The sequence below is a fragment of the Entelurus aequoreus genome, linkage group LG04 (genome assembly GCF_033978785.1).
Source record: "Entelurus aequoreus isolate RoL-2023_Sb linkage group LG04, RoL_Eaeq_v1.1, whole genome shotgun sequence".
Classification (NCBI taxonomy): Eukaryota; Metazoa; Chordata; class Actinopteri; order Syngnathiformes; family Syngnathidae; genus Entelurus; species Entelurus aequoreus.
The window spans coordinates 46,010,838-46,028,860 of record NC_084734.1 but is presented as its reverse complement, the minus strand read 5'-3'; the positions used below and the strand labels follow the sequence as shown (position 1 = coordinate 46,028,860).

Sequence of the window (18,023 nt, the reverse complement as noted above, 5' to 3'; positions counted from 1 at the left end):
ATACACATCCTGAGTCCTGACTGTGAACACGATGTCCTCATCTTGCCACGCTTTCCGGCAGCGGTCACGTTTTTCAGCTGCTGGCCTCGCTGGCCAATCAGAAACGCGGAAGACCATAATGTGGGCGGGCACCTTGGGCTCCAGACTGTGACGTCACACACCTCCCGACAAAGCCACGCCCCTGGTTGCCAAATATGGTATATTGTCTGGGTGCTGATTTCTCGATTTTTGTCTTTAAGTGACATTTTTGTGGGGGAAAGGTGGCAAATCATCGATTTTCTTGCGCCCTAAATACATTTCAATAAATTAAAGTGACAATTTAACACAAATGTCAGTGGTTGGTCCGCCCGCATGTAACAGACAGCCGGAGGAGGAGCCTCGTGTCCCGTGTACCGTACCGTGGAAAGCCGTGTGTTGGCAAGCACAGACGGGAAGGTATCCGCCCCACAATCGAGCTACCTCGCCGGGGAAACAACGACATGTTTTGACGCCTATTGTTCTTTGAAGGTAACTGAGTTTAAAAGTAAGCTGTTTATTTATGTACATTTGTTAAAATTTATATTTTACGGTTTTAAGGACAGTCGAAGCTAAAGGCTAACGTTAGCTTTGTGTGCGTCGTCAAGTTAGCACCTCGTTAGCAAAGTGCTAGGCTAAGTGTTCTTAAAATGTCCACATTTTCATTAATCCGCCGTTTAACCAATTTATAACCCTTCAAACATCCACTTTGGGTTAAATGTGTGTCTAAGACGTGTCTATGTTCGAGTGTTCTATCTTACTACTATAGTACTAGATCAACATGTATTGTACACTCAGTTTTCATACCTTATGTTTTATATATTATTACAGAGCAGACAGTGATTAACATGTAAACAGTCACCTAGTGGCGCGAATGATTTAAAATAGCTGAACAATATGTTCCACTTTAATTTATGGCATTTTTTTACAAGACTATATGAATGGAATATGACCTCAAGGAAAATAGTGGTATGTAAAACCTTCAGCATGGAATTAACTGAGTACAAGCACTTAAGAGGTATGTGTAAATGTATAATTTTCTCAGGATTAAATAAGTTATTATTAAATAAATTGGTGTATATTGTCCTTATTTATTCACTGTACACTGTATCTGTATCGGATAAGACGTCTAGCAAGTATTACACTGTTAAACATTCATAGTTCTTGTATTTCCCTATTAGAAAATAGTAACATGTAAGCAGGAATAGTAATTGCTAAGATTCTGCTTCTATCTGCTCCTTTTCAGGCATGTTGAATCATGCCAGTGTAATCATGTGATGTTCTTTTAATGTAATTTTGTCAAGCAAACTCCATTTGGGCACAGTTGATGTGATTGAGTGCCCATATACTGGACATGTGTCTTATCTGTTTCCAGATGTACCATCTCTGATTATGCTGATGTTGCGAGAGCGCCAAGCGTCGCGTCCACACCCGCAGCAACGAGAGGAGACAATGAGCGCCAAGAGGAAGGCCGATAGTGACTCAAAGGCCGCCAGCAGGCCACGCATCATGAAATCTCAAGGGAACTCGCGAGCTGACTCGGAGAGGGACTCGGGATTTTCAGGTATGATCTTAAACTTACTGCATGATTTTGAACAGATGCAACAGTTAGTCACTACTTCTTCTCCTGTAAAGATGCAAGCTCAGAGCACATGAGCTTGATAGACACCACCGATTCCGAGGACTCGCCACGCCCTTTCATGCAGTCGGGCTCACAGACGTCTGTGGTGAGAGGGTCCTACTCTCACATCTCCCCTATGATCATCATGAACAACGTCCTCCTCAAACAGGTAGTCGGACTTCCTTACGTCGACGTATAGTGCTGTCATTCTTAGCCTTGCTACTTTTTTATTGTTGTACCAATGAAGATGTTTGTGTTTTCTGACTTATAAATGTTGGTACAATGTTGGATACTTTTGCTAAACAAAGCCATCCATTTTCTCCCACTTACCCCTTTCGGGGTGCGGGGGTGGGGCGGCTGGAGCTTATAACAAGCAAGGAAGCAAGTAACCAGCTGATCAATCGATCATGTCAACCTTGGCACACAAGATTGTGATCACGGCGCCGCTTTAGTTTGTCTGCGTTAGCGCTTATAATAACAATATCGCTAATACTTGGTTAATATTCAAGTCACGTAATGTAAATGGAGTATTGTTGGCGCTTTTTTGATATTTTTTATTGGGTTTTATGGGCGGAATAGAGGACCTCCCATTGGCTCCCCTGGAATTAGAATGCATGAAGTGAAATATATTTTTATATAGCACTTTTCACTAGAGACTCAAAGCGCTTTACATAGTGAAACCCATTACATACGAACTCAAAAACTGTGAAGTTTGCACGTTGTGTAAATCGTAAATAAAAACAGAATACAATGATTTGCAAATCGTTTTAAACTTACATTCAATTGAATAGACTGCGAAGACAATATATTTAATGTTCGAACTGAGAAATAATTTTTTTTTGCAAATAATCATTAACTTAGAATTTAATAGCAGCAACAAATTGCAAAAAGGTTGGCAGAGGGGCACTTTTACCGCTGTGTTACATGGCCTTTCTTTTTAACAACACTCAGTAAACATTTGGGAACAGAGGATACCAATTTTTGAAGCTTTTCAGGTGGAATTCTTTCCCATTCTTGCTTGATGTACAGCTTAAGTTGTTTAACAGTCCGGGGTCTCCGTTGTCTTATTGTACGCTTCATAATGCGCCACACATTTTCAATGGGAGACAGGTCTGGACTACAGGCAGGCCAGTCTAGTACCCGCACTCTTTTACTACGAAGCCACGCTGTTGTAACACATGCAGAATGTGGCTCGGCATTGTCTTGCTGAAATAAGCAGAGGCGTCCATGAAAAATAAGTTGCTTGTACCTTTCAGCATTAATTGTGCCTTCACAGTTGTGTAAGTTACCCATGCCTTGGGCACTAATACACCCCCACACCATCACAGATGCTGGCTTTTGAACTTTGCGCCTATAACAATCCGGATGGGTTTTTTCCTCTTTGGTCCAGAGGACACGACGTACACAGTTTCCAAAAACAATTTGAAATGTGGACTCGTCAGACCACAGAATACCTTTCCACTTTGCATCAGTCCATCTTAGATTAGCTCAGGCCCAGCAAAGCCAGCAGCGGTTCTGGGTGTTGTTGATAAATGGCTTTTGCTTTCCATAGTAGAGTTTTAACTTGCACTTACAGCTGTAGCAACGTACTGTAGTTACTGACAGTGGTTTTTTTAAGTGTCCCTGAGCCCATGTGATGATATCCTTTACACCAGGGGTCCCCAAACTACGGCCCGCCAGCGTCCAAAATCCAGCCCGCAGGAAGTCCCAAGTTAAAAAAAATAAAATAAATAATGTATTATTATTTTAAAAAATCTGTCGTTTCTAATCCATTTTATACCGCTTGTTACTCTCTGTGTTGCCTAGCCGCTCAGGCAAATCATATTGTCTAAAAATGCATTTTCCCATCGATAACGTGACATCATCGCGCTTGCCAGACACTGCAGCGTGGCAAGTGCGCGCCCTTTCAGTCAATTAATGCGCAAGGAATATATATATATATAATGTATATATATATATATATGTATATATATATATACAGTATATATATATATACTTGTTTGAGATATATATATATATATATATATATATATATATATATATATATATATATATATATATATATATATATATATATATATATATATATATATATATATATATATATACACACATATATACATTAGGGCTGCAACAACTAATCTATTAAAATCGATTATAAAAATAGTTGGCGATTAATTTAGTCATCGATTCGTTGGATTTGTGCTATGCGCATGCGCAGAGGCTACTTTTTTTATTTATTTTTTATTTAAAAATTTTTTTTTTTATAAACCTTTATTTATAAACTGCAACATTTACAAACAGCTGAGAAACAATAATCAAAATAAGTATGGTGCCAGTATGCTGTTTTTTCCCCAATAAAATACTGGAAAGGATAGAAATTTAGTTTGTCTCTTTTATCCGATTATTAATCGAAGTAATAATCGATAGATTAATCGATGATCAAATGAGTTGTTAGTTGCAGCCCTAATATACGTACATACATACATAAAGATGTTTCCTTCCATTTTGACTGTCAGGACTACCGATGTTTTTGCAGTATTTGTAAAGAAGCGTGTGTATTTTCGCAATAATTTGACCTTTTTACTTGTTAGTTTTCTCAGTATATCCAAGAGTATCTTCTTGTTTTTATTTTTCTTTGGCTTCTAATGAGTGGATGTGAGCACACTGCCTGAGAAAATTATTTTTCTGATATTTAGAAAATTATATGTCTTAAACAAATCTAGTTTTTACAGGTTTTAGGATCATGTACGCACTCAAATAGATTTGTTTTAAACCAAATTACACAAGAAATGTAAATTTAGATCCATTATTGAATGTAATTACCAAACTCTACAATTATTTTTTTGTACATGCAGAACATAGATCACAGTTGTTGTTTTTTTATTATGTTCACATTTAGTGTGTTTGTAGCAGTATTTCAGATGTTCAGTGCCAGAATTTGGGTCCAGTTACGTTCCCCATGTCATTTAAAAGACCGGCCGTATTATGAGTGAATTATGAACGTTGCACCATTTTATATGCTATGTCTGCTTATATTGTACTACAACTGCAGGAATGCCCATTGGATCAATCAATCCACTTTATTTATATAGCACATTTTACAGACAGAATGTTTCCAGAGTTCTGCACCTTATAAAACAATAAAAATTAACCAAGTAAAAGCATTTCCAATTGCAATAGATAAAATAAATACAAACACCAAAATAAGTAAAACAAAACAAATAAGAGACACAGAGGACCACACGACTCATGCCAAGTTAAAAGCCAAAAGTAGGTTTAAGGCGAGGAGGCAGCTGATCAGTCAATCATGTCAACATTGGCACACAAGCTAGGGATCACGGCACCGCTACAAATAGTTTGTCTGCGTTACCGATTATAATAACAATATCACTAATACTTGGTTAATATTCAAGTCACGAAATGTAAATGGAGTATTGTTGCCGCTTTTTGGATGTGATGAAATGGCCCTTGGACCATAATACGGAAGGTGGAGAGTAAATTTGGATGAGGTCCATCATGTACTTTTTTAAAATCTTTATAAACAAACTATCTTAAAATCAATTCTAAATCGAAAAGGGAAGCCAGTGTAAGATGCAAAAATTGGGGAGATGTGCTCCCTTTTGTTTGGTTCCTGTTAAAAGCTGTACAAACGTACGGCCCGTGGGCCGTTTTAGGCTCGCAAACAGGTGTAATCCGACCCAAAGATCAGTTTGCTAAATATAAAAATGACCTGCATTTTTTATGAACTGCTGTTTTATATGTGTCCACTGGATGTCACAATAGCAATTCAAGTGTAACCGATGTTACACATGACAGTGTTTGCGGATGACATGTCAGTTGACTTTAGGCGCTCTCCGGATTGCCTGTCGCTACTCCAATCAGCGCAGGTGCTGCTGTTGTGGCTGACAGCAGATGGCAGCAGTATCGAAGCACAATACCTTTTTTCATCGTAAATTATCCACTCAACAGATAAAATAATGGAACGGTAAGATGCAAAGCCTTAAGGCAACTTGACCTTCATCTTTTAGTTAGAGTTCCATGCAGCACTTGCAATTAATTGAATGCACGATGTGGACCCTGAACACCATTGTAAAAATATGTTTCTACATTTGTTATTTGTTACATTTGATTTTATCCTAAAATCTTTTGTAGTTACCTTGATTGCTTTGGTGTCGTTTTGATAATTGTTTTGTTTATATTATAAGTGTAACATTTGAATGATGGTAAATGAATGTGTTGTGGCACTTGCGGACTTCATCAATGCAGCATTTTGAGAAAACACTTTGTTGCTTTTCCAAAAAAAATGTATGGCAAACTGCCAACATGTGAATCCCAAACAGGAAGTGCTTGAAGTTTATTGGCTTTTAAAAACACTCAGATGAAGTATAAGTTCATTGTGTTCTCCATGGTGTTTTTGAAATTGCAAAAAAAAAAATTCTTAGATTTTTCAACTAACTTGAAGTTTTTTTTTAAGACGATTATTTGTAATATATACATTTTCAAAAGATTTGATAAAAGCCAAAGATGATAAAACTTGATTTAACGGTGGTGTTGATTTTTTTCCAACTCAAAATTTGACGCCAAAGCTGGTTTGGATTGGTGTGACTTAGGGTGGGGGGTATGGTTATTTTTTGAGGTTGACAGTTATATTTGGCAGTGGTTTGCTTAAAAATGATAGTATGTGCCATGTTTTTTAAATATTTCAGAGTGGGATTATATAAAGAGCAAACAGGATGGGCCCAAGAATTGATCCCTGGGGGACTCCACAGTCAATGCGGGAATTGATGTTGTATTTCTTATTCAAGTAATGCATTTGTTTGTCACAGACATGCATAAGCACTAAGTGAGGTATTTAAGGAGATATGGTTTTGTTGTGGTGGTTGAGGGTATTAAGTTTAATTGGGTGGTTAATGACTGTAAAAACTGTAAACAAAACGATAACATGTCAATCGGTGTGCTGCTCTTTACGGCGCAATGATATTGACTGTGTTGTCTTGGCAGCCCGAAAACCACCCTGCAGCCATGAAGAACTGGGGCTTCAGACCCGCTGTGGAGGTGGTTCAGCCGGTGGTCCAGCAGCCTCAAGTGGTTTTCCTCCAGCCAGTCGTCTCCCGTCGAGCTTCCTCGGCCACCAAGGAGGCCTCCCGACACAGGCGGCCCAAGAAGTATCTTCCCATCCTCAAGTCTTACCCCAAGATTGCGCCACATCCTGGAGACAGCTCCAGCTCGTCGGGTAGGGGCACTGCCTCCTCCTCCTCCTCCTCGTCTTCTTCCTCATCTTCTTCGGGATCGGAAAAAGGGGGCACTTTAGCTTCCAGTCACCGTGACAACAGTCAGAAAGAGAAGCAGCAGAAAAGCGAAAGTGGTCGCTTGGGCCCTCTTTCCGGGACTCCGAACTCAAGTCTGCCGCAGAGTCGACTCCCTCAAACGTCAAACCACAGCGAGCCGCCTTCGCCAGCTGTCAGCGGGCCAGAACTCACGCCCTCGCCAGCTCTCTTCAATAGCCTGATGCCCCTCGACCACAGAGAGGACACCTCCCTGGTTGAACAGAAGTGTGACGACGACGACGACACCAGGAGGAAACGCTTTTGCAACACCTACAACATCCTTTGCAGGTCGGGCCTCCTGGACATCACGCTGCGCACCAAGGAGCTGCTCCGGCAGAACCGCCGCACCCAAACGGACTTGGACCGCCTTCGACAGCACACGGACCTCTTTCTGCAGGCCGTGGGCAGCGGCGATGCAGACATTTACGTCAAGCTGCATGCCAGCCTTCAGGGGGATGAGGACAAAGAGAGGGAGCGGCTTAAAGACTGATTAGACTTGGACAGAACGGCAAATCCTCCAACCTGAGATGGCAAGAAGGTGGCCAGTTTAGGAGGAGGACAAGGGTAGGGGGTTGTGAACACAGACTGATGGACCGAGAGTAATGTGACCCACATTTGACACCCCTTCCTTCACACAGTTGGCACTGGCCTACATTTTGTCTGCCACTTTCCCTCAGGATCGCATACATTTTTATTACTGCATTATTATCCACGATACTTTTATGTACTCCGGCGACACAACAGACACTTTTTAACACCACAATGAAACCATATTCATTTTCCTGTACCGTATATCTGCTTAAATGAAAGGTGGGGCTTATTGTGGACTGAGACCTGTAAACCACATTCGCATACAACTTCATGAACACAGCTGTACTTCCTCATGTAGTGGCCTCTGGGGTTTATTTACTCAACTGCAGAGATTACCAGGCTGGCATTAAACTGAACAGCCCTTTTATATTTGCAAAAATAATATTTTGTCATTGGCATCAACAATGCTTCCATTTGAAAATATTTTCTACAATATGCAATATAACTGGTATGGCAATACTTTTAAAAAGCCATACACTTAGGAATAGATTAAATGCCAACACTAAATTTGCCCTAGTTAGTGTGAATGTTGTCTATCTGTGTTGGCCCTGCGATGAGGTGGCCTGAGGACTGTTAAGCGCCCTCAAGTCTTGAAAGGAGCTATACTAAAGTCCAAAACATGATTACTAGTATGCTAATAAGCAGTTTAGTCGTAGTAATATTACTTCATAGCTTCAGTGAAGTGCTATTACAGATTTTTTTTCCAGGCATGCTTGTTGAAATTTTCCACAGCACTTGCTCCACTTTTTTGCAGCGGTTTCTCGTTAAGCTCCCTTCGTTAACGTCCACCATGCCTAGTGTGTCACAGAGCGCTATAAAATGCAGCAGTAAAGTTAATATGACAAAATGTAAAAATATACATTTATATGCTCATTTAAACCCTGCAGTTAATTGAGATGAGATAAGAGACAATGAGCACAGAGGCCACTGTTTGATGAAATGCAATTATTTTGTTTGGTCTCTGGGATGCCATTCGAACCTGGACCTTTCTTGCTGTGAGGCAACACTGCAGACCACTCATCCAGCGTGCTGCCCTAACTGCACAGTGAAGCTTCAGTTTCACTTCAAAAGGTCGGGTCATGACCGGGCGTCCTTGGTATGTGCGCGTCATGGCCACGCAGAGTTCAACTGAGGTCTTTGCAGTGCACAGAAAATTCCAGACGCTTTTATGCAACTCCAAGCAGAGCTTTGATGGCGGCTTTTTTTCAAACAGTTTGGCTGACATGTCCGCTTCACTTTGACCATGTGATATCACCATGTCCCGAACCTTTCTAAGTGAATGCGCAGCTTTTTTTTTTTTTTTTCCATTTTTTAACGCGCCTAAAGTTACTTTTTTCATAGTTCGTGATAGGCAAGCTATCGACTTATTGAGACGCCCGGCCCTTCTGCGCATGCTCTGCATTTGCGCCATGCCACAAAACCCACTTCCTGTTAGTAAAGCAGCAGCTTCCTGTTAGCTCGACCGCAACTCTGTCGTGTCGTCGCCTTTTGTGTGAGTTGTTGCTGTTTGAAAACTGTAAAGAAAGAAAAAGACCAGTTAGTTGCACGTGGACTGAATTTTAAATGAGCTTGTTTTCACGAATTGGCCTTAACATTTTGTGGTGCGTTCAAGCACCCTCGAAAGGCAGCTAGTTTGTTGACGTCATTCTAACAGTGAACCACTCACATTACTTTTGAAATATATTGTAGTAAAAACAACTACTTGAACATGATTAATGTGAGACAGAAAGTGATACTCTGAATACAAAATGCTCGTCTTTGGACTAACTAATATAATTTCAAGATTTCTGGGCCCTCAAAATGTCCCAACATTTTAATCTTACAACTCAAACACTTGAAAATGGTTCTAGGGTTTAAACTGTGCTAAGCTGTTAGTCAATGTGCTTGTAGTCTTGTTAGACACTATTTTGTCTGTCAGCATCTTTTATTTACATCCCCTTTTCTTGACCATGTGACATTGAGTCTGAATTAATCCCCTTGGGAAAAACGAGCCCGTCCGTTTATAGCTACGATCATTTATGTTTGAAAACTAATTTTTTTTATGTTACAGTTTAAACTTCTGTCTGAATAAGAACGACACTAGCGGTTTTTCAAGCCCTTATCGACTGACCCAGTAGCGGGTTGGACAATCAGCGACTTTCCAGCTGATTCAAGAGCCGTTTCGCTTATAATCAACTTTGTTGGCTAATTGTGTCGTTCTTTATTTTACTGTTATCGCATATTTGTTACCGATCAGCCTTTGTGCAATCTTTTTGGAGGACATTGCTATTCAGCTTTACACCCTGTCTTTTGTGACCCAAGACGCGTTCGAGTATGGTCATTGTGCATTTATTGCTTGCTTCCTCAGGATGATGGGTGGGCCTTGTTGAATTATTGAAACAAACGAGACCAACACGCAATTGGAACATACTTAATTCGGACAAAACAAAACCGTTCTACCGTTTTCTGCCAGTAACTGGCTTAAAGTCCCTGACTATTATTACAAATAAACGCTTCACTGTCATTTGCATTCAGTCGTAATGAAAGGACGCACAAAATGCAGGCGACGTTTATCTTGCAGCCTTAAATTCAAACGTCGATGTGTACATTTGTCTGTGTTGACTGTTTGAATCGGACATAAACAACTATGAACTCATGTTTCCGACTGAAAGTACAGTACAGTATCCTAGCGTTTTTTGTTACTATTCCAAGGCAGACAGTGCATTTATTCTGGGATCAACACAAATAATAATTTCATTTATTTTGTGTTCGTGAGGTGATTTTGGACTATTTTGTATACTTCATGTCATTGTAATAAATGTTACTTTTAAATTAAGACCGTACTTGTCATGTCATTATTTGACCCATAGACAGCAGTATAGTCATTACAAAATGGAGAAGGTGGTGTTAATAATATTGTCCCATACGAGACGCCGTACAGCTTCTCTGGCGAGCTAGCAATGCTGTTTTTTGGGACGAGATAAACTAGGTTCTCTCAAAAAAGTGTCGTCGTTACGTCACTGCTGCAAGGTAACATTTAGACTTATGCTCTATTGTCTAGTTTCCCGTTGCTTGTGTCTGTAAGTTTGAACACCGGTCGGCTCGCTATTAGCCCTGGCGGCTGAGTAGCTAGTGGCTAACAACACCGGCCGCCAAAGTTAATGACACTTTACCAGCGTCGTCTGTTTTTGGCATCCTTGACAACACTCACCATGCTGCCGAACTGTGGTTTAAGAAGAAGTTTGTGGCCATGAATGAGTTGAATGTGCTTATAGTTGTTGTATATCTGACATGTATGCTCGCGCCGACTGGGCCATGATTAGGACTACGACTTACAGGATGACCACATACTCATGACTGGAGGATATTTTAGCAGGTCGGATTTAAGGTGAGTACATATTGTTTTAATGAGTGTATAAAATGTGATACTAGTATGTTTGTTCTGTTGCTTTGCAGGTGACACACAGCAGGGACACTCATGCTTTCCGATGAGCTGGACTCCAAACCAGAGGTGACATCAAATAATACAGCAACCTAAATAATACCTGTTATATGTCATATACGTGACTGTCACTGGACGTTCTCGATGTTTTTTTGTGTCTGTCTGTCCTTCAGCTGCTGGTGCAGTTTGTCCAGAACACTTCCATCCCTCTGATTCAGGGTCTGGAGGACTCTGAGCCCAAACAATCCTGCCTGCCTCTGCTGGCCCCTGTTGAAAACTCACTGTGCAGCCAGCTGGAGCTAACAGGTGCAAACATCACTACTACATTCATACAAAGAATAACAGTATTTACTACTATTATCTCCTTTACTAGCCTCTTGTTCTGTTCTATTTTTACCTTGTTTTATCTTGCAAGGTAGTTTTGTGTGGCACCATTGCACTGTAAAAAAAAATATCTCTATGTGAACCTGTTCACTGACTGGCCATGAATATCTTATGAATTAATAAACTATAAAATAAAAAGGTATGTATAATAATGATAACACAGATTGTCGTCATGTTATTGTGACTGACAATACCGTTACACAACTTATAATAGTGTAGGTGAAGTTGGCCCTCCCACCTTGTCCAAATCTCCCCAAATGTGTTTCAATCGTTTGTGCTTTGTTTGTGATGCAAACTTTTTCCTCATTGCCATTGTGGTTTTTAAGTTATTCTATAAAATATTTTCATCATCCCATCTTGTCTAAATCACCCCAAATTTTTTCCATTTGTTTGTGCTGGTTGGCGCTGCAGAAGTCTTTGGTCTAACTAGTATAGTTTTTAAATGATTAACCTTTCAATATTCATAACCACCCCACTCCCAACCCCCACCCACTATTATATTTTTTAAATTAACATTTTATGGTTTTATATTATTAATGTGTATTTATTGTGTTATCAATCATACTCTCCCCAAACATGTCCCATTTAATTGTGCTATGATTGTGCTGCAACAATTTTTGGTCTAACTATTGTAGTTAAGTTAACGTTTTGTGATTCACCTGTGTGAGGTCGCACCCCCCCCCCCCCCCCCCCCCCACCTTGTCCAAATCACCCCAAACTTGTTCCATTTGTTTGTGCTGGGTGGTATGGCAATTTTTTTGGTCTAACTAGTATAGTTTTTCAATCAAAGTTTACTCATATAGCCCTAAATCACGAGTGTCTCAAAGGGCTGCACAAGCCACAATGAGTTTTAAGTTATTACCGTTTCAATATTTATAACCTGCACCCCCCACCAGGTCAACACCAAACCCAAACTAGTCCCTATAAAATATTTAATTGATATTGTTATCCTGTATTTTTGTCTGATTTATAGTTGTGATAAAAATGTAATCATTCAATGATCTTGAGAGTTTGAAGTATGGGGACGGCGTGGCGAAGTTGGTAGAGTGGCCGTGCCAGCAATCGGAGGGTTGCTGGTTACTGGGGTTCAATCCCCACCTTCTACCATCCTAGTCACGTCCGTTGTGTCCTTGGGCAAGACACTTCACCCTTGCTCCTGATGGGTGCTGGTAGCGCCTTGCATGGCAGCTCCCTCCATCAGTGTGTGAATGTGGAAATACTGTCAAAGCGCTTTGAGTACCTTGAAGGTAGAAAAGCGCTATACAAGTATAACCATTTATCATTTATTTATTTAAGTATAAGTATTAGAATTGGTATGACCAATAGTGTCCCTGTAACTACTTGGTATTGGATTGATACCCAAATTTGAAGTATCGCTCAAAATGAATATGAAATAGCTAAACAAAAGAAGACCAAGTGTTTATTACATTTGAACAAAAGTGTAGATATAACCAATGTTTCAACATAAATTAACCAGATATTAACAAGTAGATTAATACTAGTTTTGAGGAAACAATACAACTGGAAATTATACAATATGTTTTATCAGTATTCCCCAACTTTTTTTGCACCACGTACTGTTTTAATGTAGGCATTATGTTCAGGGACCGGCTTTCCACTTGTGCCAGATAAATACAGCAAAAATAAGTGCATTAAAAATACAACTCACTATAACGCTGAATTAGTGGAAGCCCAGGGCTTGTTTCTTTGCAATGAGATGCAGATGGAAATCAGCCTTTGGCTTCAATCTGTCACATTTATGTTTTATATGTTCATTAATGTGCATTGTATCATGTCACAAAGTTATATAAAATATAACAAATGGCAATTTCCTATGAGGAGTTTTATTGCACATATATAAACAAGCTTATTGGTGTGTCTAGTGCAGGGGTCACCAACGCGGTGCCCGCGGGCGCCAGGTAGCCCGTAAGGACCAGATGAGTAGCCCGCTGGCCTGTTCTAAAAATAGCTCAAATAGCAGCACTGTAGCGGCGAACAGCTGTCTCGTCAGCTGATGCGCGAGCGCGTAACTGCGGCTGCTTGGCAACCAGCCAAACCCCACTTAATAAAATTATATTTTATTTTAGAGCACATCCACATCCCTATTCACCTAGGCAACCCCAGGAAATGTATATAATTCTGCATTATTATCAGTTTACGTTCACGCGAAGGTATAACGCGGCGCACTCCCGTCTCGTCTGCTGGTGCGCGAGCCCGGTAATTAGACAGCTGTGTCAAATCAAGGAGTACAAAAGACGCCAGCGCAGAGTGGAGAAAGGTTTGGTTCATTACAGATAACAGAGTTGTGCCAAAAGTGTACCAAAACCAAAAGCTGAACGGACAGCCGGTAAGATTGCACTTTATTTCTCTTTGTGGGTGTGGCGCACCTGTTGCGCTGGTGAGATGGGGGGGGGGGAGTTGTGTGCATGTAGCGTGCTTAGTCTGGAGGCTAAATACACACGGTGGTTTGTGTAACTGTTGTTTAGTAAGGAAGTGTTGTGATTCTTTGCTTAGTTTGATAAACTGAAGTCTACTAACACTGCTAAAGACTGCTAAAAAGACTAAAGAAGAAAAAAGAAGCTGTTTCTTCGTTGGAAAAACTGTTGCAAACTAAAGGAAAATAAAAGGAAAAAAGTAACTACGGTCTGGTCTTTTGAGTGAAATCCAGAAGCCACATTCAGCATTGGTACATCCCTTCAAGTGTGGGATAAGCACAGTGAAAAAAGCAAAACACTTGACAAGCACTTACCAGTGAGCTGCCTCTATTTTTTTAAATGTTATTTATGAGTGTTGGTTGCTGGGGTTCAATCCCCACCTTCTACCTTCCTAGTCACGTCCGTTGTGTCCTTGGGCAAGACACTTCACCCTTGCTCCTGATGGCTGCTGGTTAGCGCCTTGCATGGCAGCTCCCGCCATCAGTGTGTGAATGTGTGTGTGAATGGGTGAATGTGGAAATACTGTCAAAGCGCTTTGAGTACCTTGAAGGTAGAAAAGCGCTATACAAGTATAACCCATTTATCATTTATCATTTACTAGCAAGCTGGTCTCGCTTTGCTCGACATTTTTAATTCTAAGAGAGACAAAACTAAAAAAAAATTTAAAAATCCAAGAAAATATTTTAAAGACTTGGTCTCCACTAACTGACAAAGAAACAGATAACAGATTTGGTGTCCAGTTCAAAGTGTGACATGATTTATTTATAAATTTGAGAGTTGACTTTTGTATTTTACATGAGTTATTAATTGTACAAACATGGTGCAAAGTAATTCATGATTTGTTCAAAAATGTTAGTGGCTAGCTAGTTAAAATAGGATATTGTGATTTCACAAGACTGTCTTACAAGTGATCATTTGAAAATGTTTAATTTGAAAAATGTGCACTTAGAGAAAATATAAAAATAAAGTGTTGCATATTGATATTTATCTGTTTCTATATATATTTATTGTGAGAAATCATTAAGATGATCAGTGTTTCCACAAAGATAAATATCATTAATTATTAATAATAACATAGAGTTAAAGGTAAATTGAGCAAATTGGCTATTTCTGGCAATTTATTTAAGTGTGTATCAAACTGGTAGCCCTTCACATTAATCAGTACCCAAGAAGTAGCTCTTGGTTTCGAAAAGGTTGGTGACCCCTGGTCTAGTGGGACAGGCGAAAGTTAAGTCAGAGAAAATGCAGTCATTTATAAATTATTTAATGTTTCTCTGCGGCCCGATAGCAAATGCGTCACAGACCGGTACCAGTCCCCGGACCAGTGGTTGGGGACTAGCATACGTCGTGAGGATACGTCAGCAGCTAAATAAGCAGTCTCTGTAACCCATTTTTGAAATTGTTCTATTATTTATATACCAAATAATATATCGTGATATACAGTATATTGTTACCGCAGGGGGCTGCGGTTTATATTGATACATAGATTTTAGGCCATATTGCCCGTACCCCGTGTATTTTAGGGCTGCAACAACTAATCGATTATAAAAATAGTTGGCGATTAATTTAGTCATCGATTCGTTGGAGCTATGCGCATGCGCAGAGGCAATTTTTTCTTTTTTATATATATATATATATTTATTTAAAAACTTTTTTTTTTATAAACCTTTATTTATAAACTGCAACATGTACAAACAGCTGAGAAACAATAATCAAAATAAGTATGGTGCCAGTATGCTGTTTTTTTTCTCAATAAAATACTGGAAAGGATAGAAATGTAGTTTGTCTCTTTTATCCGATTAGTAATCGATTAATCGAAGTAATAATCGACAGATTAATCGATTATCAAATTAATCGTTAGTTGCAGCCCTAGTGTATTTATGAATATGTATTCGCATACGTGTGTACGTACTGTGTCTTTTTCAGTAGGTTCTTAAAAACGGCAAAGTGTTCTTACAGGTCCTTTAAATAAACAGCAATTTTAGTGGGGTTTGTTTTGTATTGTCCAGATGGAGCATTGAGTTCTGAGCCAGAGAATTCTTCCTCTCTGTCTGAGCTCAGGGGGGTCTCATTGGACCAAAGCCCGCCGCTGGTGGTGCAGACGCACAGCACGCACCCGCGGGCGTCACCCAGCCCCCCGCCCATCCTCCATGACCTGCAGCAGTCGGATGGCACGTCCTACGTCCTGCTCAACCTTGCTAAAAGTAACACTTACACATTGTAATAACGTCAAAAGAGTGGTGAGTCACCAAATTCACTTCCTTCTACCAGGTATCACCACGTCCTCGGACTCCCTCATCTTTGCCACGGATGGCGCTGGTGATGAGGAAGACGAGGGCGTGTCGCCGGGGGACTACGGCTTGGACGGCGGCGCTCCTTGGTATCTGCGAGTGCAGGAACTGGCTCATGATAGCCTCATTGCGGCCACACGGGCACAGCTGGCTCGTGATGCCAAAGCCAGTCAGGACGCCAGGGCACCAAACGTCGCCATTAACGGTTAGATTTTTTTCCCACTAAAGACATCTTGGGTCGTATACTGAAAACTCGAAAGATCTGGAGTAGGGATGGAATGGTTTATGAAAAAAAATGTGTGTGTTGCTTGGATCATGTGTTTCTTTGTCGTACTAATCACTTTAGAGCAGGGGTCTCAAACACGCGGCCCGCGGGCCAATTGCGGCCCGCAAGACATTATTTTGCGACCCGCACCTTAATATGAAAATTTAATGTTAGTGCTGCCCGTGAGTTTTATATGAATGGCGCTTGACAGCGTCATACTTGTAAACCCTCCGATTTTTCCGGGAGACTCCCAAATTTCAGTGCCCCTCCCGGAAATCTCCAAGGGCAACCATTCTCCCAAATTTCTACCTATTTGCACCCAGACAACAATATTAAGGGTGTGCCGTGACGGCACTGCTTTAAGCGCCCTCGACAGCCTGTACAAACAGCGGGCCAGCTCAGTCACATGTTGTATTTGGCTTCTGTAGACACACGTAAGCGACTGCAAGACATACTTGATCAACAGCCACACAGGTCACACTGAGGGTGGCTGTATAAACAACTTTAACACTGTTACAAATATGCGCCACACTGTGAACCCACACCAAACAAGAATGACAAACACATTTTGGGAGAACATCCGCACCATAACACAACATAAACACAACAGAACAAATACCCAGGATCCCATGCAGCCCTAACTCTTCCGGGCTACAATATACACCACAATGTCCAGTCCGCGGAAATGAGCGAGAATGCGTCCAGGGAGACCGAGGTGTCCAATACATGTTTATTCAGCCAGACCTCCGTGAAACTTGTTAGTCTCAACGCTACCTCTGCAGCCCCGCCTTTTCCTGTACACCACGTCCAGTCTCTCCACGCGAAAAGGTTGCATCAGGGAAAAGGTTTCCCTGATGCAACCTTTTCGGTGCAAAACCTTCCTGTGTGACGTCCTGTGTGAGTGCAACAAAATAAAGGTTTCATAAAAACAGCTTTTTTGTACTTAAAGCACTCATTGATATATTTATGTCATAACATTTTAAGGTTTGACTTAAAATACTGGTCAAAATTGTCCAATGATGTATTGCATCAATCCGTTTGTATTAATTTAACAGACATTTTTGTTTTGATTCAAACCAAAAATTGTAGCACCTATAAAGCTTGTGCTTCACTTTATGTACCGTATTTTCCGCACTATAAGGCGCACCTAAAAACCTCCAATTTCCTCAAAAGCTGACAGTGCGCCTTACAATCCGGTGCGCCTTATATATGGACCAATATTGAGCCACAACAGGTCTCACAACTATGGTAACTACGCCGAGCTTCTTCTTCTTCTACGGGGGAAAATGAAGTCGGCGGCTGCTAACCGTAGTTGCGAGACCTAAACTTTATGTAAAGACCCAAAAATGGCTCCTTTTAAGAGACACGCTTACGACACAGAGTTTAAACTCAAGGCGATCGATCAGTCACGCAGTAGAACACGGGAATAGAGCAACAGCGAGAGAATTTAACATTAACAAATCAATGGTGCGAAAGTGGAGGAAGCAACATGATGACCTGCGCTAAGTATCCATCCATTTTCTACCGCTTAATCCCTTCGGGGTCGCGGGGGGCGCTGGAGCCTATCTCAGCTACAATCGGGCGGAAGGCGGGGTACACCCTGGCCAAGTCGCCACCTCATCGCAGGGCCAACACAGATAGACAGACAACATTCACACTCACATTCACAC

The 18,023-nt window shown here is 40.8% G+C and overlaps 1 protein-coding gene across 4 annotated transcripts in view; it reads left to right on the top strand.

Annotated features, from left to right (window-relative positions):
• The first annotated feature begins 332 nt into the window (after positions 1-332).
• znf410 (zinc finger protein 410) overlaps positions 333-18,023 on the top strand; it is a 44,438-nt gene continuing 26,747 nt past the window's right edge. Inside the window, exons 1-6 of one of the 4 annotated variants that reach the window (XM_062044993.1) lie at positions 7,471-9,049; positions 10,860-10,924; positions 10,993-11,047; positions 11,152-11,284; positions 15,807-16,001; positions 16,069-16,293. In XM_062044993.1, the coding sequence (XP_061900977.1) occupies positions 11,015-11,047; positions 11,152-11,284; positions 15,807-16,001; positions 16,069-16,293 (586 nt within the window). In that variant the 5' untranslated portion in view covers positions 7,471-9,049; positions 10,860-10,924; positions 10,993-11,014. Of the gene's footprint in view, positions 524-1,390; positions 1,580-1,650; positions 1,806-6,640; positions 10,567-10,859; positions 10,929-10,992; positions 11,048-11,151; positions 11,285-15,806; positions 16,002-16,068; positions 16,294-18,023 lie in introns of those variants that run through there. The other 3 variants (XM_062044992.1, XR_009825911.1, XR_009825910.1) reach the window with 3 other exon arrangements.